Raw genomic sequence first — 24,403 nt, 5'->3', positions numbered from 1 at the left:
CAACACCCTTTTAGCCATAGGGGATGTTTTTCACTATCAGAATGAGTTCTTTTTTTTCCTGTGACCCAGATAATGCTGTTGCTAAATATTTCTTCTTTCCCCAGTATTAAAGGTCCCCAAAATAACTTTTTATAATGCTGTTTTTGCATAGAATGTTACCACTTCCAAAAGAGTACTTAACCTTTGAGGGGAAGGAAGATGTCACTGAGGAGAATGTAGCTAAGTTGAGGCCTATGGGACGAATAGAATGGTCAGACCTACAGAGTATCTTATCTGAATCCAGGAGGCAAAAAAAAAAGCCCAACTGTCTTGAAGGTTTTATAACTAAGTCCAATATGACCAGAGAATGGAGCTGGAGGAAAAGGGAGTGGCAAGAGATGAGGCCAGAAAGGTCAGCTGGAGCCGGGTATTTTTGAAAGAAAATTTGGGTTTGATCTTGAAAATATTAAGAAGCCAGAGAAAGCAGGCAAGCAGAGGATCCCATTTAAAGGATTTTCTGGAAATTGCCCTATCAGCAGCAGTTTCATGGATGGATTGGAGGAAAGCAAGATTGGAGGCAGGGAAACAGGATGCTGGTGCCGTCATGTAAGTAAGAGCTAATGCAACCAGTAGACAGATTACTTAGATTGTACAGGCTTTGGGTAATTTAGAGAAGAGAAGGAGGAAGCACAATCAAGGGTGACTCTTGGGTTCCTCCCCAAATTAGAGGTTCCATCAGCGTTTGATGACGAGATACCTAGAAGGAAGATGAAAAAACAAGGAAACTGAGAGTAGAACCCCTCAGGAAGCAGACACTGAAGAGATGTCTTTGGAGAGGACAAAAGAATTGGAGAAGTATATTAAAGCAGAGAGTGTCTCTTGGAGAGATACCTGGGGAAGAGAGCTTTTTAGGAATCAGGGAGTAGAAGCTACAGTTTTAGTAAAATGAAAACAAAAGGCACTGTTGGATTTAGCAACAAATAGGTCAGCTCATGGCCTTGAGAACAGTGTGAAAACGTGTGAAAACATTTCCCCCTTAAATCCCCCACTCCCACATGTTTTTTCTCTTTTCATTCATTCATATCATTCATACAGTTTGATGGTATTTCCCCTCTTCAGCTGCCTTTCCTACCTTCCTTATCTGTAACTCGTCTGAGCCTTGCTTTCATATTTTCTTTTAAGGGATAGGCCTATTCTTTCCTTCCAGTTTGACATTAAAGAAACGTGTGTTACTGTGTTTTAAACAAGCAGCTCAGTATTCCTACAGCTGTTTACTCTTAGAGGGACTTTGGAGTATGGGCAGCAGGTCATTTGCCTGTGAACAGTGTGCTCGCCACTGGAAGGGATGAATTCGTCTATGTGGAATCTGACATATAAGAGATTTCCAGAGCTCTTGAGAAATCCCTTGTGCTGTCTCCTCTTCCCCATTCAATCCCCATCAACTTCAGGTTTGTGTGGGCATATCAGAGATTCTCTACAAAGGCAAGTTCCTTGTCCCATGGAGCCAGAATTCCTACGTTGCCTGGGCTTCCTTACTCTTTCTCTATCTCAGAGTCAGTGTTAAATGAAAAGGCAGCAGACACAGCCAAAATTTCTTGGTCTTAGAGTCACAGCTGGGGCACAGCACATTGAAAACATTCAGATGTATTTAAAACAACTTATGATCTTAAATAAAGACAGCGCTTCGTCCTTTTCAGCATTTTTATTGTAGATGTGTTATATTTCGCACGTACAGAAGGGCTCATCCTCTGTAGGCAGCAGCACAGAAAGCTGAACAGTTTACAGTGTTGATCCTCTGACAGAAGTTGTCCACGTGGCAACTTTGGTTATTCAACTAATTTGTACTTTGCTAACTGATACTTGCATTTTAGTAGATTTGTCTAATTGCATTTTATTTTGAAATATAATTCTGTTAGCTGTGTTTATCTTTTTTCTTTAAAAAAATAAAATCTGAAAATAAAGTTAAGGGTAGTAATCATTACAAATACTGCAAGTGGGAGGGAAAACATTGCAAATAACCTCATACCTAAAAATCACGATGTTAAATAAACGTTCCGTTCAGTGAAACATTGGATTTCCTGGAAGTGGCAGCTTGGATTTCTGATGGTTTCCAAAGTTCTGCCCTATTGGAATACGTATCCTAAGATTAGGTTGCAGGGTCATGGTGGTGAGTCTTGGCAGCCTGTTTTCTAGTCCTGGGATGTTGAAACCCTTCTTATAGAATCAGGCAGTTAATCTTTTGAGTGTGTTGGTGAATTTCTGTGTCATGCACAGAGCATAACGACTAGAATAGCAGCTGTCATTTGGAGGCTTATTATTTGGGCTTTTACAGGCCCCATTTTCCAAGCTCCGGGAGTACATCTCTGATAAAACTTCACAGTTGTCCCACAAAGTTAGTGCTGTATTGCCCCATTTTGCAGATGAGGAAACAGACAGAAAGAGTGTATAAGGAGAGTACGTATTTACCCAGGGCGTATACAGGTAGGAGTGGAATTCCAACAAGCAAGTCTGACTCAGGCCCATTCATGTTCTTCACCATCACTCTGTAGTGCATATGTCCTCTGACACCAGCTTTTATTTGATCAACTTAAGGAAGAAACGATCGCTAGAAATATAAAACGGTCTGCAGCTTCTGCTTCTCACTTTTTTGATCCAAGTATGTAAAAGTCCTTTCTTCTGTTTTATGTAAATCCAAGTCATTCTGACATATTAAAAAAACAATTTGGCCAGTAGGGACTACTGGAGTTTCTAAGTCTGTACTGTCCGGTATATATACGACCACCAGCTACATGGGCTAGATTTAAATTCATTATAATCAAGTGAAATTGAAAATCCACTTCCTCGTTCTCACTAGATCCATATCAAGTGCCTAATGGCCATGTGAGGCTAGTGATTACGACGGTGGATAAGAATAAGCACAAAAACATTTCATTATCACACAAAGTTTTATTAGCGCTGCTCTAGAACACTGTTGCCAAATAGAAATATAATATGAGCCACTTATGTAATTTTAAATATTCTAGTAACCACATTAAAAAAAATAAAAATAGGTAAAGTTAGTTTTAATATATTTTTAGCCCAGTGTATCTCAAATATTATCATGTCCACAAGTCATTAACAAAAAAATAATGATGTATTTTACCTTCCTTTACATTGTCATTGAAATTTGGAATGTATTTTATAGTTTATAGCGTATCTGAATTTAAACTAGCTGCATTTCAAATGCTCAATAGCTACGTGGCTACCATATTGTACGACACACTTCTGGACTTTTATCCCAGGGTTTCTCAGCTGGGGCATATCAAAATGGGAGTGGGTTGGGGCACCTGGGTGGCTTAGTAGGTTAAGCATCCAGCTCTTGATTTTGGCTCAGGTCATGATCTCACGGCCATGGGCTTGAACCCCGTGTCAGGCTCCACAGTGGGCATGGAGCCTGTTTAAGATTCTCTCTCCCTCTGCCCCTGCCCCACGCGTGCACACCTGCGTATGCTCTCTCTCAAAAAGCAAAAAATAGGCGCCTGGGTGGTTCAGTCAGTTAAGTGTCCAAATTTCAGCTCAGGTCATGATCTGAACCCTCCCTCCCCCCCCCCCCACCCCACCATCTGCTGACAGCTCAGATCCTAGAGCCTGCTTTGGATTCTGTGTCTCCCTCGCTCTCTCTCTCTCTCTCTCTGCCCCTCCCCTGCTCACACTCTGTCTGCCTTTCTCTCTCTGTCTCTCTCTCTCAAAAATAAACATGAAAAAATTTCAAAAAACAAACAAACGGGCGCCTCGGTGGCCCAGTCAGTTAAGTGTCTGACTTCAGTTCATAATCTCACAGTTCCTGAGTCTGAGCCCCGCATCAGGCTCTGGGCTCACAGCTCAGAGCCTGGAGCCTGCTTCGGATTCTGTGTCTCCCTCTCTCCACCCCTCCCCCGCTCACACTGTGTCTCTCTGTGTCTCTCAAAAATAAATAAAAGTTAAAAAAACAAAAACAAAAAAACAAGCACAAAATGGGAGTGGGACAGAGGGCTGTGTAATTCAGGAACCATTACTATAAGCTTTGGGCTTGGAGGGAGTGCGCAAATGCCACTTCTCAGATCACAGAGAAGGCCAGCCTGCTAAAACTTAATCTGTATGTATCCAAGAAGTGATAGATGTCTTAGATGCATTTTGAAACACCACCCTGTGTTCAATATAGTTTATTACTACTAGTACTTTCTTTAAAAAGGCACATTTGGACGGTATAAACCAACTCAGAATGATGTTAGCTGTGTTATTTAACCCATTGTTGATAACTGCACAGACAGCTGACTGACTTCAAAGAACCAATAAAATTTGGTATTCTGACTAAGAACCAAATAAAACCTAAAATGTGCACTAATTAAATGTAACTTATTTATAGACAGCGGCTGCTTTTGTGAGACGTCTCCTGACTTCTGCTTCTGAGTCCCTTCCTTGGTGGCACTATTTGGTTCCTCCTCAGCCCAAATTATATAATTAACTGTGATGACCATTCTTGGAAGATCATCTTAAAATTTCGTAAATGACTCAGAAAAATTGCGTCTTGGTATTGTGGAAACATGTCTACGCACATTGTTTCATAGCTGTGTTCTGTGTGTGTTTTTTCAACTAAATTTCTTCATCCTCCTTGAAGTAATGTTGTAACTACAAACCTATAATTTACTCTACTTTTAAGTTCTTCCTTCTGATAAACTTATCTATTCATATTGAGTCTAATTATAGCTCAAGGCGTAACCATGTGCATTATTCATCTGAATGAGTGAGCTTGTCTGGCAACAAGGAGCTGTTGTTGCCAAAGCTTTATTGTCATCTGGCCTCGGTACATTCTGTCTGTACCTCACTGTCAGCTTCAGGAGAGGTAGGTAAAGAGGATGCGGCAGGGGTGCGTGCCCTGCTTCTCAACATATTTCAGCACTTTGCAATACACTGTGATCTGATTTTATTTTTTTTACTTCATCCTTTTTAAATAAGAGAGATCGAAACTAGAGACAAAATTGAACTCTGCTTCAGGGAGTCTGGGTGGCTCGCTCAGTCAGTTAAGTGTCCAACTTCGGCTCAGATCACGATTTCATGGTTCATGAGTTTGAGCCCCGCGTCGGGCTCTGTGCTGACAGCTCACACACCAAATCACAGTCTGCTTCGGATTCTGTGTCTCCCTCTTTCTCTGCCCCTCCCCCACTCAGACTCTTATGTCTCTCTCTCAAAAATAAACATTTTTAAAAAAATTGTTTGGGGGCGCCTGGGTGGCGCAGTCAGTTAAGCGTCCGACTTCAGCCAGGTCATGATCTCGCGGTCCGTGAGTTCCAGCCCCGCGTCAGGCTCTGGGCTGATGGCTCGGAGCCTGGAGCCTGTTTCCAATTCTGTGTCTCCCTCTCTCTCTGCCCCTCCCCTGTTCATGCTCTGTCTCTCTCTGTCCCAAAAATAAATAAAAAGTTGAAAAAAAAATTGTTTGATTAAACTCTTCTTCATTCCCCATTATCAGAACTATCCCATCAATCACCCTACACCTCTCTCCTGTTCCCTGCACATCCACTGTCATGAATTTAGGTCTGTCTTTTTTAGTTCATTTCTTTAAAGACTTGGACATATATGTGTGTCCACAAACAATATATAAAATACTGTTTTATACTTCTAGTTTATATAATAGGATCACACTGCACATATGCTGCATCTTACTTTCTTCATGTATGATTTTGATAGACTTTTTTGGCACACTTGTTCTTAATACAAAAACTTGGTACATATCTAAGAACATATCTAACACGTAAGTAAATTATGAGACCTAGTAATGAAACAGGTAACTCCTGAATCCACCATACATACTGAAAAGTAGACCATCATCAGAACCATTGCAGCTCCTAGATGCTTCTCCTCTACCATCTGATTCTACACAAGAAACTACTCTTTGGAGCTTTGTTCTCTTTCATTTTCTTGCCATACCACATATGTATGTGTCCTCAACAATATATTTTCTTGTTTGGTTACTTTTAAACTTGATGAAAATGCTATATCATGTTGTATATATTTCTTTAGACTTGCTTTTTTTATTCGATCTGATATTTTTAAGATTTTCCATGTTAATCAGTATATTTTCACTCTATGTAGTATTCCTTTGGATGAATTTATTCCTTTTTCTGTCAATGGACATCTGTGTTGTTTCCAGTTTTGCTATTACAAATAGTGTTTCCATGAACATTCTTGTATATGTCTTCTGGTGCACATGTGTAAAAATTTCACAGGAGTATATAGATTCAACCTAAAGTCCACGTTCTTATCCAAAGTGATTGAACACTCTTCAGCAATGTGTAGGAGTTCTTGTTTTTCCACATCCTCATCAACAGTTGATTTTGTCACACTTTTATTTTTGCCTGTATATAGTGTAAAATAATATTGAACTGTAATTTGAAGTTTTCATTTCCATAATTTAATGAAATTGAATATTTTTCATATGATTATTGGCCATTCATGTTTCCTCTTTTTTGGAAATGCCTATTTATGTCTTTTCTAAGTTATTGCTAGTCTTTTTCTTTTTGATTCACAGGAATCCGTATACTGGACACTAGAATTTGATCAGTTTTATATGATCCAACTGTCTTTTCTTAGTTTGTGGCTTGCCATTCTCTTTAGGCAACCTCTTAAACTTCTGACTTTTGCATTGAAGTGCTTAATCCATCTACAACAGGGTTTGTATATTTATTGAAGTAGAAATCCAGTTTTTCTATTTGTCATATACAAAAACTGTTTGCTTAGCCCCATCACTTCTGACATATATCAGATTCCTGTAAGTGTGCAGAAAAGTTTGATGATTTTCTTTGAGCTTCCAAACACATCTTAGAACTAAGTTGTCAAGTTTATTTTTTTCATAAGTTTATTTTTATTTATTTTGAGAGAGAGAGAGAGAGAGAGAGAGAGAGGGAACCCCAAGCAGGCTCCTCATTATCAGTTCAGAACCCAATGCAGGGCTCAATCCCACAAACCATGAGATCATTACCTCAGCCGAAATCAGGAGTTGGATGCTTAACCATCCGAGCCTCCCCATCAAGTTTCATTTTTTAAATAACTGTTACACTTTTGATTGGAATTTCATTGGATCAATATGGGGAAAATTGACATCTGTAGGATGCTGGATCTCCCTACTCATAAACTCTCCATTTATTTAATTCTCTTCAAAAAAATCTTACATATTTTTATGAAACTTATTCATAGGTTTTTTGTGTGTGTGTTTCTAATACTATTACAAGATATTTTAAAATATATTTTCTAATGTTGTTAGTGTGTTGAAATTCAGTTGGCTTTTCATATTGATCTTATATCTAGCCACTTTATAAACTCTTTTATTAAGTTTAATAAATTGTATATAGATTTTTTTGTGTACATAAATACTGCAGATGCTCACAGTTTTACTTTTTCCATCTCAATCCATACCTTTTGTTTTTTCCTTCCCTGTGTCTTCCATACCTTGATGGATATGATCTCTAATACAGTATTGATTAGAAGTATATGTAGTGGGTGACCTTATCTTGTTCCTCAATTTTTAAAGGGTATACTTTTGGTATTTTGCCACTGAATATGTTAGTTGCTGTGAGTTTTTGGTAGATATTCTTTATCAGGTTAAAGAAGTTTCTGTCTATTCCACTTTTGCTAAAAAGTTTCTTTGTCATAAATGGCTATTATTAAAGCCTATTGAGTGCTTTTCCTGCACCCATTGAGATTATCCCTTTTTTTTCCAACTTTAATATCTTAGGTAAATTACATTAATGATTTTCTATTATTAAACTATCCTTGCATTTCCAGTGCATATCCCAACTTAATTAAGATGCATGCTTTTGTGCTACACTGCTCAACAATGAAGTTTTTGTAGATCTAAACTAATTTCAAAATAAGAAAGAGTAGTAACTAAATCTTTGTTGACAATAAAATCCTCCCCAAAGGGTTTGCTACTGGACATGAGGGGAATTTGTGGCTATTAGATGTAGGTATTAGCTTGATGTAGCAAAAAGAACACTGAAAAGCTGAATTATAATCTCATTTTGTCCTTTTGTTCACCTGAGAGATTGCAATTCATGTGACTCATGTGGGCGTTAGTTTCCTCAGCGAGTTTCTCTGAGAGTCAGAGACAGATGTTTACCACTAGTCGCCATGTGGCTTCACTTGCTTTCCTATTAATGCACCATCATCAAACAAAATGTACTTACTAGGCCTTAAGACGGGGCAAAAATCTATTCCTCAAGGAACTTCTGGGGAGTGGCAGAAAAAGTAAACACTTTAAAAATACAGTTTATGGAGGTGCCTGTCTGGCTCAGTTGGTAGGGCATGCAACTCTGGATCTCGGGGTTGTGAGTTCAAGCCCCACGTTGGGCCTAGAGCTTACTTTAAAACATTTTTTAATTGAAAACATTGTTATAAAATGAAATACATCTTGTTTCCTACAGGCCACACTATTCATGATACATGAGGGCCAAGGGAGCAGAGATTCTTTGGCGGGAAAAGAGAAAAGAGGAAGATTCATGTGGGATATGATACTGGAGCTGAATTTTATGGATGATGAACATTTACTGATCTCTATGAACCTCATTTGTATTCTCAGTTGTTAACAGACGGATTAGATTATTTTTTATTAGACTTTATTTTCTCTAGTGGCCCTTCTGTCTTCAAAAATTTGTCTCTTTCACTCTATGACCAAATCATCTTTTTTAAGACCTCACAAATAATGTCATGCTTTATTAAATATTTGTGCTTCTACCTCTGGTCTTTGGTCCTAGGAATCTTTTGTTCAATAGGTACAGGATTGTGGATGGCAAAACAGAATCTTCCTGATTCTGTTTTATTAAGTAATACCAACATCTTTTCTTTATAGAATATTGATGATACTGACAAGTGAACCATCATATAGAATTATCCTACTTGTTGTGTTTTATTGCAATTGCTCAATTTATTGTTACCAAAATAGAATTTTTTTTTAATTTCAGGGTTTACATAATCTCTAAGCACATTTCATTTGTATGTCTTATTTCAGTGCTGGACCCAAAGGAGACAACATTTATGAATGGAGGTCAACTATATTGGGACCCCCAGGATCTGTCTATGAAGGAGGGGTGTTCTTTCTTGACATTACCTTTTCACCAGACTATCCGTTTAAACCCCCTAAGGTCAGTATGAAGTATTCATCCATTTTTAGCAATACGTACTGTTGTATATGTATACACATATACATATTCTTAAATATACATATCTAGGAATGCATGTCTATTCTGTTAACACAGACAGATTTCCAGGGCTAATTGTATTTAAAAGGAAACAGGATGTGAAAAATTATAGGCTATATCCCTACCCCAGCCCCTCACTCATATTTCATTGATTTTTCTCATCCTTTCTCAGCGTCTCCTTTCTGTGGTTTATGTTGTAATGTAACATAAAACAGCATGTAATGGGTGGAACTAGGTGAGTGAGATTGGGCCTTTGCCAGCCCTGGAACCCAGAAAACCAGACACAGCCCGAAGCTGGAGCCAGAACCGAGCCCAGGAGCCAGACGAAATGCAGAGGGAGTCCCACTACTCAAGTCTTAGGGTACTTAGGGTTCTCCAGCTATGGAGTTTGGAGTTTTGAAAGTTCAGCTGCTCACATGAGCCACACATGTGCTAGAATGGAAAGTGTGACCCACAAAGGCTGAAAAACGATGCCAAGAGAATTTAGTAAAGAAGTATTTGTAGTAGTTGGTTAATGTAAATGACTAATTACTGAACATAGGAAATTTACACTTATTTAAGACAAAACTATACACTTTAAGAATTCTTCACATTCCTTTCTACTGTCTGTAAGTCAGTCATTTGATGATTTGATGGGTTTTAATTCATTCTCCACTTTGAAAAGGAAAAGGCCCTAAAAATACTGACTCTGTGCATTGGCCACCAAAACAGAATTCTTATTTGACCTGACTTAACCCCTCATTGCAGAGGGAAATAAAACTTACTTGAGATGTATGTTGGAGTGCACAGTTTTAAAAAGTGAAAATAAAACTGCCTTTACCATGAATTTCTGTAATTCCTCTCCCTCCCTCTTACCTTTACTCGCTTTTTTCCCTCTCTTCTTTCCTTCCTTTCCACTGATGCTTGGATATCAAAGCAAAAGTAACAAGTATAATTTTACTAAAGAAGAAACCAAGGCACAGAGAAACTAAGTAACTGTCCCAGTATTACACAGCATGCAAATAGTGGTGTCCGTATTTGAACCCAGGAAGTTGGAGTCCAAAGCCCATGTTCTTTTCTACATCACACAATACATTTTATCCAAGCTGACAGAGCTGGTGGCACCGGTGACCACCCATTCCTGCATTAGGTTGGTTTTCAGCGATGAAGCAGTAGTGTGTCTAATATTTACTTTCTCCTTTTACTGGAAGGGCACCTTATGTCTTTCATTCTACTGGGACCGAGCCCATAAATCACCTGGAGTAGTTCCTGCACTGCCAGTGATGCGAGGACCTTTCTCGGACAGCCTGTTCAGTAGAGGAAGGACAGAGCAGGGAAGAGGAGGAAAAGTTCAGATCAGGGAGTTGTGCAGCTTGTGAGTCTGGTGCAGGCTGTTCTCTACATCCGAAATACGCATCTCAGAAAATCTGTGGGCTTATCCACGTTTGGCGTGACAGAAATGTGTAGATTTAAGCTAGAAGAGGGAACTGATAAGTTAGATAAAATAATTGTTTCCAGGGGCGCCTGGGTGGCGCAGTTGGTTAAGCGTCCGACTTCAGCCAGGTCACGATCTCGCGGTCCGTGAGTTCGAGCCCCGCGTCAGGCTCTGGGCTGATGGCTCAGAGCCTGGAGCCTGTTTCCGATTCTGTGTCTCCCTCTCTCTCTGCCCCTTCCCCGTTCATGCTCTGTCTCTCTCTGTCCCAAAAATAAATAAATGTTGAAAAAAAAAATTTTAAATAATTGTTTCCAAAAAGGCTTGGATGGACTGCAAGAATGGCCTGAAACTAACAGGATGGAATTTAACATGACTAAATGTGTAGTATTTCAGTGAGAATTAGAAGGAAATCATGATACAAGACAGGAAAGAGAGACCTACTTCATGTTCATGTAAATAAAACTTGTGGGCTTTTAGCTGATTAAAATTCTTTGGGAACTTAAGGTTCCTGAAGCCTTACGGTGACATTTTCGGGACTATGATCCCCAGAACTCTGCACCAGTTCCACTGTATCTGGAGGGCTTCATTCACTTCTAAGCTCTTCATTTTAAGAAGAGTAAACAAGATTAAGCTGGGGAAAGAGTCATCCACATTCCTGAGCTGCTTCGTTGGGTAAAACACTACAGTGGACATCAGCCGTGCCAACTCCTTTCTTTTCTAAAACACCCCACAAAGGGTTAGATGTTCCCTTTCACAGATGAGGAAACTTAGGTGAGGCTTAGAGAGGTTTCTGGTAGACAACCAAGAATTTACTGAAATCTGACTTTACAGACGATGTACTTTCCGCTGTTAACCTGGAGATGTTCACCAGTAAAAATAGGACTAGGAGGAATGTAGTATCTGTCCTCAAATGTTTCAGGAACTGTGGTGTGGGTTAGGGTTTAGACCTTACTCTGGATGGCTGGATGGGACAAAAATAGAAACAGGAGGGTGTCACAGGGAAGTAGATGTTAATTCTTATGGGGAATATCTGATCCACAGCTGTACAGTCTGCTTTTGAATAGCTCGACTTCTGAGACAGTGGGCTTCCCTTTGCTGGGAGTAACTATTTGCTAATATTTCTGTTTTTTAAAAAGCTGAATTATTACCTATCAGAATATTACCAGAAAAAAATTAAGCTCCACCACTGAATGAATTTGATTAAACAATCTCTTAGGACAAAGGAAAAATCAAACTTTGGTAACTCAAATCACAATTTAAATGCACACTTAAATGTGCACCCGTGGGAAGTTTTTCAGAGCAAATTATCATCCCCTCATTTATCAGTTTTAGAAACCAGATTTTGTAGACAGATATGCTCTTCGGTGGGGGGAGGGGGTTGTGGGTGTCTTGAAAGCTGTTAGCTAAAACAAACACTTTTATTATTAATAGTTTTGAGGTACCATGTCCATGCCTTTCTAGTCTCCTGTTATTCTAAGTAGTCTGCATTTGGCATTGTCTTGGTGCTTTTCCTCTGTTGCCGTCACCCTTTGTTCTTTTTTCATCAGCCTTAGCCACATAGTTTGATTAATGAGCCATTTCCCAATACTCTGAAGAATGAACCCAGATAGTAGTAGGTGTCAGAGAGAAGTGTTAGTGAGGCCAGAGGTTCACAAATAAATCTGACTGGCTGCCTGATGGTTATCAGATATCCATACCATAAAATCAGAATATAGCGTAATGGGATCCATGAGATGACTTTTCCCCAAAATCTTACACTTGGAATCCTAAGTGAGGACTTTAAATGCCCTCATGCTCAAAATAAATACTTTGACATGATAAGCCATTTAGCCATGTTTTTCAGTTTAAAAATATCAATAAATAAACCTCTGCCACTTAAAATGTGGGAAAAAATAAACACTACAGTGCTCAAATACATCATGTAAATGTCAGTGGAGTGATTTGGATGCCTCTTCAAGCCATAGGAACTTTTGGGAGTAGGACTTCTTTAGTTTGAAAATCCCACACTCCACTAGCTGATTTTTCAAAATCAGACAAGCCATTCCAATCATTTCTTCCAAAATCCATCTAAATTTTAATAAGGCAAGCAAAACAATTTTTAATTGAGTATTTAATGTCCATTAAATTTAGTATGCTGGTTTTAAATAGGTCAAGTGCTAGTTACATTTGGAAATGCTGCATCCGAGTACGATTCTCACTGCATTAATTTTGTATAATCAATATGTTTATGCTGACTTACTAAACCTACAGCATTCTTGTTTGTACAACCTTGTTAATTGTATCTGTGGTATCTGATGCCAAGTTCTTCAGTTGAATATTTAGCCATCAATGATAATATTATTTCTATGGGAAAATATCCATTTAATGAAACTATCTAAGAATAATATGGCCAAAAGAAAAGCATAATAAATTTCTGGTATATCCCAAAGCTTTTTAATACTGTATTTTTTTCAGTATAGACATATATTTCAGTGTTATAATTCAGGTATCTATTTATTTGTAAACTAGAAATTGCTTTTTATCTTATTGGGGATTACATTTTCCTATTCATATTATAGATAGTTACTCCTGTGCTCAAAACCTACACTTTTTTATAAGTCCAGTGTGTAAATATTTTAATGTTCTTTACTCTACAAAGTCTACATATTTGTTATAGAATAAAAAGTAATTGAAAATAAGCAAAAGGAAAAAATTTTAATTACCTATAATCCTAACCCAAAAATTAATTATTCATGCCATTTTGTATATCTCCTTTGAGACTTTTGTTCTCTGCATATAAATATGTTGTATGCATACTCACAAATATATAAATAAATATTGGGCCCTATTGCTCCTGCTTTTAGAATTACTTTTTGCCTAATATTCTGTTTTCACCAAACACTTAATATTGCTCAATAAATATGTAGTTGCATTAGAATTATTGAGGCTACAGGGTATTCCATTGTATATATATACCAAATTTAGTTTCCTGTTGTTGGACATTTAAGCTGTTGCTAGTATTTCTGTTATTATCATTGATGTGATGAATATCCTTACAATTACATATTTCCTATACTTGTATAATTATTTCCTGAGGCTAAATGGGTTGACATGGAACTTCTGAGTAGATAGGTTTATATCTGTAAAATTTTGTTAAGGGCTGACAAATTGCCCTCCAGAAAAATCGTATCAGTTTACATCATGGCCATCAACATAGTGAAGAGTACAGTTCTTCCCTTCAGTCTGCTCAGCTCTGAGGATTCTTAGTCTTTTTAAATCTTTGCCAGACCAATAGAGGAAAAGTTAGGAGATGTGGAAGTTTTCACATATACTGTTGTCTAGCTCTTTCTCTTTTTGTGAATCATATGAAAATCTTTCCCTGGAAGTTATACACCAAATAAAATTAACAAGCATACTTGAGAAATTCAGAAGCAAAATAATAGGGTATGTTTTATTTCTATATTGTTTTATTTCTGTATTCTCTTTTTCTACTGAAAACACTTTGCAAATATTGTGACACCCTGTGTGCGACATATTGTGTCTCAGAGATTCTGATGACAATACATGCCAACTTAGTCATGTTAGGTAACAGGTCAGATCTTTGTTTTTACAGCAGAAATGCGTAGAGGTAGCCCTTTCAGGTTTGATTTTTTTTCTGTCTCCCTGTGGATCTGCATATTCTTATAAAAAGTAAGTGGGCATTTTAAAACAGATTTAAGAGTAGGTAGGTAGGTAGAATGAAGTACGTTTGTTAGTTTAGTGTCTCAGGCAGCCTGTGCACAAGTCAAACATGCTGTCAGTGTTCATATCTTTTACTGGAAAACACTGTTTTCTTTGGTAATGGCAAGACGGTATCTGCCGGTAGGTATTTTCCAAAAAGGAATGATAAAATCTGTGCCTAAAATGTTTTAAAAACTGAGTGCATGCATAAAAGTATTTGTGTGAGTAAAAGAAAGCTCTTTAATATTAATAATACCTAAAAGCTTTGTAATGTAATTTTTTCATAACAAATTTTATCAATATATTTAAAAATAATCTTAGCCATTGTTTCAGAGCATATTTTATGTTTTATGGGTTTTTTAAAAATCTAACTATAACATTGCTTACTAATGAAACGTCATCAAATAAGAGTCTTAACTGCTTTCAGGCAATGAAATAGATAATTCAGGTCCATCATGTTTTCAAAATCTGTATTTTATTATCCTCATTAGAGTTTAACCTTAAACTGACAGGACAAGGCTAGTCATGAATAAAGTAGCTAATTAGTTATAGTAAGGAACAATGATACTCAGCATTTGAAAGCCAGAGTGAGATCTATACCTAAAACAAGTTCAACGAGGAGTTTTGCTTTTTATTTGAATTAGGTTATTATTATTTACTTGTTTTTATTGTTGTTTCTGTTTTTGCTGTTGCTCGAAGAAGTTGATGGTGTGTCAGGTTTTGAGAAGGAGCCATGGTTTACATACGAAAATGCAGTTTCCCACTCATTTGCTCTGGCCTTGGGGATAGAATACACAAGTTGTGGAGTAACATGAATTAACTTGTTTAACCTGAGTTCATACATTTATACAAAGCCTGGCTGTGAATTAAGTGCTTTCATATGTATTGAATTGCCTTTTTGGCATCTCCAGTTTAACATCAACAGTCATCTCAAACCTAACAGGTCCAAAAGCAAACCATTGATTGCACAGCCCCATCCCACTCCTGCCAAACCGGCTCCTCCCGTCTTCCCCATCTCAAGTAAAGAGAATTCCATTTTTCTAGTGGCTAAAGGTAAAAACTTTGCAGTCCTTTTTAACTACTCTCAAACACCCTAGCCAGGCCCAGTCTCACTGGCTTAGATAAATATTCAAAATAAATCCAGACTCTAACCATTTCTCATCACCTCTCCCTAGTAACAAACACTGTGGCCCAAACTACCATCAGCTGCTCCCCTTCCCCAGATTATTGTGGAAGTCTCCTGTCTTGTATCCCTGCTTCTGTTATCCTTTCTGCTGTGTGCACCCCTATACCAAATGGTCCTTTTAGAATACGTCAGATATATCAGTTCTTTGCCTAAAGCTTCTCAGTGATTCCCAACTCACTGAGTAAAAGCACACAAAACCTTGTAAAATCGCAATATACTTTTCAAAATCGCTGTCGCTCAGGGCACCTGGGTGGCCCTGTAGGTTAAGTGTCCGACTTTGGCTCAGGTCATGATCTCGTGGTTCATGAGTTCAAGCCCCACATCAGGCTCTCTGGTGTCAACACGGAGCCTGCTTTAGATCCTCAGTCTCCCACTCTCTTTGCCCCTCCCTCACTCGCTCGCTCTCGCTTTCAAAAATGAATACACATATTCCAAAAATCAAAATCACTCTTGACTCAGGTACTGTAAGTATACTGCTTTCACAGAACCTTGACATTTGCTCTTCCTTCTGCCTACGTTGTTTTCCTCTGCCTAAAATTCGTGTGGCTCACTCCATTTTTCCCTTCAGGTGTCTGCTCAAATGTTACCTTTTCAGAGAAGCTCTTGCTTGACATCTGCTCCCCATGAGCTTTCCCACCGCAACCACCATACTTGATTTTTCTCCATAGCACTTCTCCCTCCTGGCATGATACATTTCTTTGTCCGTGAGTTTATGTCTACCTTTCTTCATTTAGCATGTAAGTTTCTTGAGCACAAGGACTTTGTCTGTTTCGATGTCACTCCTATATTCCGGCAGCTGTAACAATGCCTGGAGATTCGATAGGCATTCGGTAAAAAATTGTTGAATTAATTTAATCCAAAGAACTGTGCCCTAAAGGCTGTATTCATTACTACCATCACCCCTGCTTATAGACTAGAAAACTGAGGCTCACTGAGGTTAAGTGGCCCAGAGGTCACATGGAAAGTAAGCAGCTAAACTGGACTCCAAACCCAGTTCTAAACTGATCCTTTCGGGGCGCCTGGGTGGCGCAGTCGGTTAAGCGTCCGACTTCAGCCAGGTCACGATCTCGCGGTCCGTGAGTTCGAGCCCCGCGTCAGGCTCTGGGCTGATGGCTCGGAGCCTGGAGCCTGTTTCCGATACTGTGTCTCCCTCTCTCTCTGCCCCTCCCCCATTCATGCTCTGTCTCTCTCTGTCCCAAAATAAATAAACGTTGAAAAAAAAAAAAAATTTAAACTGATCCTTTCATTCCTCAACAGTAGAGAAGATTTGAATTGCTCAGGTTCCTGGGAGAAGGAACACTTATATTTTACACTCTGGTATAAGTTAATTAGATCATTCTCTAAAGCAGTTTTGGGGGGAAAGCAGATGAAATTGATGATACAAGGAGAAAAGAATGTTAGGAAGAGATTTCAAGTGCTTTCAGTTTGGGCAAGGATCTTTTTTTCCAAAAGGCACCTGGGGCTTTTCTCCAGTGTCTTCCTACTTCAAAGACACTGAGGTATTAATTCCATGTTGAACCACAAATAACTGACTTCTGGATTTTGTTAACCCTAAGGTAAGAGAAGTTACTTCCCATTTCACAGGTCCTTTTCATAGTTAATTACTGTCAAAGTAGCCTTGTATCCTCAGTGTCATGACTGGGCTACAGCATTACTTGTATTTCATAAGTTTTCTTTTTTAGTCCATTCTCCTTTATAATAAACCATTTAAAATGCCATGGTATATATTAATGTGGTGTGTGAAATTTCAGGATGCATATGATGAGTAAAAATTGATCCAAACAGTGGTCATTGTCTTCCTACTTTTAAAACAGTATGCATTGTATCCATTTGTGTGTCCTACCACCAATTTAAGAATTACTAAGAAGGATTGGATTTTGTTTGTTTGTTTGTTTTCACCAACTTTATTTGTTCTGAACGAAATTAAATTTGCCGATAAGCTGAAAGGGAATCAGCCATTTGGCTGACAGGAAGGTCAATTTCGTCCTATTTTATGAGGATTCCCCCTCTTTCTAGTTTTATAGAACGTGATGTAGTCCCAGATTTTGGAGAAATACCTTTAATTTATCACTGTCTATCTTGAAATGCTTATTGCCCAAGACATCTTAATCTATTTGGGTTGGATCCACTCAGCCACCTACACCTTTGCCCAAGCTCAGATGTTGGTGTGTATTCAGCCTCTCTCATATCTACTCACACACCCCTTTGAGAGTCTTGCCGTAGAGGTAGGCGTCTCAAACAAGTATTTTACTATGTTCCTTCGTAGTCTGAAGTTCCATTCTCTCTGACCTCACTCCACATGGGAGTGGGTGTTTGTTGATATTACCGTCACCATAACTGGAAGGAATGGGCAGACCTAAATTCCTTCACAAGGGATGTTCTTCTGTAAGGAGGTTCAATGAACAAAGGAAACTGGATGTTTGGAAAATGAGGAACCCTCTTGCTGTCACAGCCACGGGAAGATGGCAACTCACCAGAGAGAGGTGGTTTTTCCAAAGAAAGGTTCCCAAATTTAGACAAGTGACACTCTCCCCTCGAGAGGGTTTTCTGAAGAGAAAAGGGTGGGGTGGCTTCAAAATGAAATCTTCAGGATCCCAACATCAAAGTGCAGGGATCCACTAGTCCCAGAAAACAAGGTTAACACTGGGGACTCTGAGAGAAACACTGTGAGTCTCAGAAAGTTCAGAGATAACAAGGCAGTGTTGAAGGAATAGTCTGGTGAAGAGGGAAATTTCTTCACAACTAAGCCCGAAGAAAGTTCAAATTTGCAATTTTCTTAACCTTGTAGAAAAGACTCCCTGATGAGACAGATCAAGACCTAGAACAGACAGCGTGTGTTGATGAAGTGTCTGTAAATTTTAAAACAAATTATTTTCTGTCATCCACTTGAGAAATGAGGTGGGGAAAATGGTATTCTACACGTAAGAAAAAATTGTGATTGTTCTTTACCTTATTTAAAGGTATTACTTGTTTGGATGGCTATATATGTAATGCTGTTTTGTTCATGTTTGGATAGAATGGGGAGGTCTGAGTTAATTTTTAAGACTACCAGCCAAATATCAACTCTTTTTTAGCAAATGATCAAGTTTCCTTGATTTTTCCCCTTAGACTTGAATCTGGATCTCTTATTAAGATAGCAGCCTCTTAGAGATTTGCTTAAGCAGGTCCAAGGAAAATTAGGGAGAAAGGAATGTTCTCAGTTCCTAGCCGACCAAGATCACAGTATGTAATTGTGGCTTGTCACGGAGTTAGGGGAAAGATGTGATCATTTGGCCCTTACAAGTATTTTGCAGTCTGCCTCTATAGAAAATAAGGAGAAACAGAGTCACGCAAAAATTAAAGATTATGAATAGAATAGACCTAATATCAGATAGCTACACTACTTCATACAGGTATAACTATTCTAAGCAATCAGATACATTTTTCTTATGGTATTAGTATGTTAGCAGAAACCTGCCAAAAATTCTTATAAGTTCTTATTAGTTTCTATTTAAAATGTCTGTGGTAGGGGCGCCTGGGTGGCGCAGTCGGTTAAGCGTCCGACTTCAGCCAGGTCACGATCTCGCGGTCTGTGAGTTCGAGCCCCGCGTCGGGCTCTGGGCTGATGGCTCAGAGCCTGGAGCCTGTTTCTGATTCTGTGTCTCCCTCTCTCTCTGCCCCTCCCCCGTTCATGCTCTGTCTCTCTCTGTCGCAAAAATAAATAAACGTTGAAAAAAAAAAAAATTTAAAATGTCTGTGGTAAGGCTAATAAAGCAAAGATTTATTGAGCCCTTACTGCTTTCTGGGCCTTGATACATAAAGATCAATAAGACACAGCCCCGGGGAACATGTAGACAAGGAGAACAACAAGCAGGGGTTAATACAGTAGTCCAGGCTAAGAAACAAGGAAGGCGGAGCTTTGGGGATAAAGACAAGGGGAATAGTATGTGAATTCTTTTTTTTTTATTACTTTCTTCAGTAAATACGCGTGTACCATGCACCGTCCAGATACTGAACATACAGAAATGACTCTTTCTTGAAGAGCTTACATTCAAGAAACGATAGAGCAAGATTTCTCTACTTCAGCATGGTTGATACTTTGGACAAGATAACTCATTCTCGCGGAGGGATATCATTTGCATTGTAGGCTCCATAGCAGCATGTCTGGCCTCTTCTCACTAAATGCCAATAGCAGTCTTTCTCCCCCACTCTGAGCCCCCCAATTTGTGACAGACGGAAGTGTCTCCAGATACTGTCAGATGTCCTCTGGACGCCCTAGGGAGATCACCTGTGGTTGAGAAGCAGTATTCTCTTTTATTTTCTTATTCGAGTGTAATTGATACGCTCTGTTACATGAGTTTCAGGTGTCCAGCGTAGTGATTCAGCTTCATTATGCTGTGCTCACAAGTGTAACTACCATCTGCCAACCATATACCACTATTACAGTATCATTGACTACATTCTATCTTTTACATGCTGTATCTTTTATTCCTGTGACTTACTCATTCCATACCTGGAAGACTGTACTTTTTTTAATGTTTATTTATATTTATTTTTGAGAGACAGAGAGAGAGACAGAGAGAGAGAGAACACTCAAGCAGGAGACAGGCAGAGAGAGAGAGAGGGAGAGAGAGAATTCCAGGCAGGCTCCACACAGTCGGTGCAGAACCCAACGCGGGGCTCAGTCCCACAAAGCCTGAGATCATGACCTGAGCCAAATCAGCACTTAGATGCCTAACCTACTGAGTCACCCAGACACCCCTAGAAGACTGTATTTTAACCTCCCCTTCATCCATTTTGCCAACCCCCTATACCCCTTCTCTCTACCAACCATCAATTTGTTTTCTTTATCTATAGATCTGATTCTGGTTTTTGTTTAGAGAAGCACTGTTTTAGCGGTAACATTAGTACCCGCTTTTAACTAATTAGAGACATCTGTGAGGACTCTCCAGTTTCTAATCTGAGTAACCAGGTAGGGACATGTTTCCTAGGAGGAACATATAGGACATTTGGCTGGGAAATGTTCATTAGGCAGCTTTACAGATCTGGAATTCAAGTGAGGGATGTGAGCTAGAGATACAGGTTTGAGGATTGAAACCCTAGAATAAATGACCTCACCCACAGAAATATGCAATTTTGAACCAAAACTGAGTTTTTGAAACTAAAAATTTCCAGAATGGGTGTCCCAAAGGAAAGACTGATAATCGAAAAGAGCAACAAAACTCACATTTTCTTTCTTTCCATATGTTCTCAGTATTTGAGGATTGGAGGTTATTTTCCATGCAAGAGTATACAGTAATGCCTCACAAAATATCATATTCTTATTTTAAAAAGACTCATCTGTTAATAAATCATAACAGCATGAATAATTATACCAGTCAAACAAATTAATCTTCCTACAAGTGCCTAAATAAGGACTAAAATAAATCAAAATAATTACTCCTGCAAGGGAATGGACTAAATGACCTTCTGCAAGCTCTCCTTGAGCCTTTTTTCAGCTTCAAATTCTACTGACATCTTGGTGGTTATGGAGCGTTGTGTACTAGATATCATACTGTATTTCTTAATGGCTAGTATTTTATGCTAACATTATGTAATTTTACATTCACTATCATACTTGATCCTCTCACTTTGATAGGTAGGTTTCATTATTGCAGGAAACTGAAACTTTTTTTTTTTAACGTTTATTTATTTTTGAGACAGAGAGAGACAGAGCATGAACAGGGAAGGGTCAGAGAGAGGGAGACACAGAATCCGAAACAGGCTCCAGGCTCTGAACTGTCAGCACAGAGCCCGACGCAGGGCTCGAACTCACAGACCTCAAGATCATGACCTTAACCGACTGAGCCACCCAGGCGCCCCCAGAAAACTGAAGCTTTTAAGTAAAGTGATTAGGATCACATAGCCAATAAGTGCCAAGGCCAGGATGAGAACTCCTGGCCTCCTCGTGAGATTAAGCCCCACATCTGGCTCTGTGCTGATAGTGCAGAGCCTGCTTGGGATTCTCTCTCTCTCTCTCTCTCTCTCTCTCTCTCTCTCTCTCTCTCTCTCTGTCTCTCTCTCTCTCTCTCTCTCCCCCTCCCCCTCTGTCCCTCTGTCCCACACTCTCTCACTCTCATTGTCTCTCTCTCTAAATAAATAAATAAAAATAAATAAGTAAATAAAGAAATTTGGCCTCCTGATCCATTCCAGCTACCCTGACCCTTCACATCTGTAGTAGCTAAACTGGAAGTGATCTTTGCTAAAAACACAACAATCCAGTTTATTGCCAACAGCCATACTTTAGATGACCCCTTGCCTTCTTTTATGTACTTGATGGAAAACATCCATTTTGCTTTTGTTTTTGTGAATAATTAGGTTAAATAAGGTTTTTTGTTTTGGCATTTGCAAAATTATACATTTACATATGTATGATATATATATTTATATTCTCCCTATATATGCCCACTAATTTATTTTAATCTCTAACCCTATAGATTATATAAAACAATAGTTTATACAATAAGGAAATAATACATAAAGCAATATGTTTATTTCACGTTTTTGCCATTATTTTATTCATTTCCACATTTTTTCTTCCTTTCTTTCCTTAAAACGAATTCTTTGGAGCACCTGGGTGGCTTAGTCAGTTAAGTGTCCGACTCTTGGTTTTAGCTCAGGTCATGATCTCACAGTTTTGTGGGTTCAAGCCCTGATTCGGGCTCTGTGTTGACAGTGTGGAGCCTGCTTGGGATCTCTCTGCCCCTCCTCAACTCGTGCACACAATCTCTCTCTCTCCCTCAAAAATTAATAAACTTAAAAAAAACCCATCATCTCTTCTGTAGTGGTTTTCTTTTAAAAACAGACTGATTTTTTTATTGAATTTTATCTGATATACAATATAGTATTAATGTTAGGTGTACAACATAGTGATTCAACATTTATATATGTTACAAAATGCTCACAAGTATAGCTACCATCTGTCACCATACAAAGATATTACAGTATTATTGACTATATTCTTTTTTTAATGTTTTTATTTGTTTTTGAGACAGAGAGAGATAAAGAATGAGCAGGGGAGAGTTAGAGAGAAAGAGACACTCACACACAATCTGAAGCAGGCTCCAGGCTCCGAGCTGTCAGCACAGAGCCCGAGGTGGGGCTCGAACTCACAGACTGTGAGATCATGACCTGAGCTGAAGTCAGGTGCCTAACCGACTGAGTCACCCAGGCACCCCAATATATTCTTCATGCTGTACTTTTCAGCCCACTCACTTGCATTTTATAACTGGAAGTTTTTACCTCTTAGTCTCCTTCACCTATTTTGCCCATCTGCCCACCTCCCTCCCTCTGACAACTGCCAGGTTTTTTCTGTGTTTAAGAGTCCGTTTCTGTTTTTTATTTGTTCATTCATTCATTTGTTTTGTCTTTAAGATTTCACATATAAGTGAAATCATATAGTAATTGTCTTTCTCAGTCTAACTTATTTCACTTTACTATAATATCCCTTAGGCACGCGCGTGCATGTGTGTATGTGTGTGTAATCTTCTGTATACACACACACTTGGGCTGATTCCATATCTTGGCTACTGTAAGTAATGCTGCAGTAAACATAGGGGTGCATATATCTTTTCAAATTAATGTTTTCATTTTCTTTGGGTAAATAGTAGTGGTATTACTGGATTATATGGCATTCTATTTTTAATTTTTTGAAGAACCTGCGTATTGTTTCCCACAGTGGTTGCATCAATTTACATTTCCACCAGAGTGTACGATTTAGAGTGATAGTAGCCATTCTTATTGGTGTGATATCTCATTCTGATTTGCATTTGCATTTCCCTGATGATGAGTGATGTTGAGCATCTTTTCTGTTGACTGTCTTTCGAAAAATGTCTATTCATATCTTTTGCCCATTTTTTTTCAATATATGAAGTTTATTGTCAAATTGGATTCCATACGATACCCAGTGCTCATCCCAAAAGGTGCCCTCCTCAATACCCATCACCCACCCGCCCCTCCCTCCCACCCCCCATCAGCCCTCAGTTTGTTCTCAGTTTTTAAGAGTCTCTTATGCTTTGGCTCTCTCCCACTCTAACCTCTTTTTTTTTTCCTTCCCCTCCCACATGGGTTTCTGTTAAGTTTCTCAGGATCCACATAAGAGTGAAACCATATAGGGGTGCCTGGGTGGCTCAGTCGGTTGGGCGTCCGACTTCGGCTCAGGTCACGATTTCACGGTCTGTGAGTTCGAGCCCCGCTTCAGGCTCTGGGCTGATGGCTCAGAGCCTGGAGCCTGCTTCTGATTCTGTGTCTCCCTCTCTCTCTGCCCCTCCCCCGTTCATGCTCTGTCTCTCTCTGTCTCAAAAATAAATAAATGTTTTAAAAAAAAAAAGTGAAACCATATGGTATCTGTCTTTCTCTGTATGGCTTATTTCACTTAGCATAACACTCTCCAGTTCCATCCATGTTGCTACAAAGTCTTTTGCCCATTTTTTAATCAGTTTTTTAAACAAATGTTTAAAACAAACATTTTTTAATGTGTGTTTTTTTGGTGTTGAGTTGTAGGAGTTCTTTATATATTTTGGATATTAACCCTTCATTGGGCATATCATTTGCAAATATCTTCTCCCATTTACTAGGTTGCGTTTTTGTTTTGTTGATGGTTTCCTTCACTGTGCAAAAGCTGCTTATTTTGAAGTAGTCCCAATAGTTTATTTTTGCTTTTGTTTCCCTTTACCTTAGGAGACGTATCATAAATACGTTAAGGCCAGTGTCCAAGAGACTACTGCTTGTGTGGTCTTTTAACATTTTTATGGTTTCAGGTGTCACATTTAGCTCTTTAATCCATTTTGCACTTATTTTGGGGTATAGTATACAAAAGTGGTCCAGTTTCATTCTTTTGCATATAGCTGTCCAGTTTTCTCAACATCATTTATTTTTTTTTAATTTTACTTATTTTTG

General features: G+C 38.8%; 1 protein-coding gene across 1 annotated transcript in view; it reads left to right on the top strand.

Annotated features, from left to right (window-relative positions):
- Positions 1-24,403, top strand: part of UBE2E2 (ubiquitin conjugating enzyme E2 E2) — a 377,139-nt gene that overhangs the window by 278,532 nt on the left and 74,204 nt on the right. Inside the window, exon 4 of the mRNA XM_047098927.1 lies at positions 8,999-9,131. Coding sequence (XP_046954883.1) covers positions 8,999-9,131 — 133 coding nt within the window. The remainder of the gene's footprint in view (positions 1-8,998; positions 9,132-24,403) is intronic.

The sequence above is a fragment of the Lynx rufus genome, unplaced genomic scaffold, assembly GCF_022079265.1.
Source record: "Lynx rufus isolate CCGP_SWC_20201006 ecotype Redwood Valley unplaced genomic scaffold, mLynRuf1.p SCAF_5, whole genome shotgun sequence".
NCBI lineage: Eukaryota > Metazoa > Chordata > Mammalia > Carnivora > Felidae > Lynx > Lynx rufus.
Note: the sequence above shows the minus strand (reverse complement) of the source record. Positions and strands in the feature narration are given on the sequence as shown.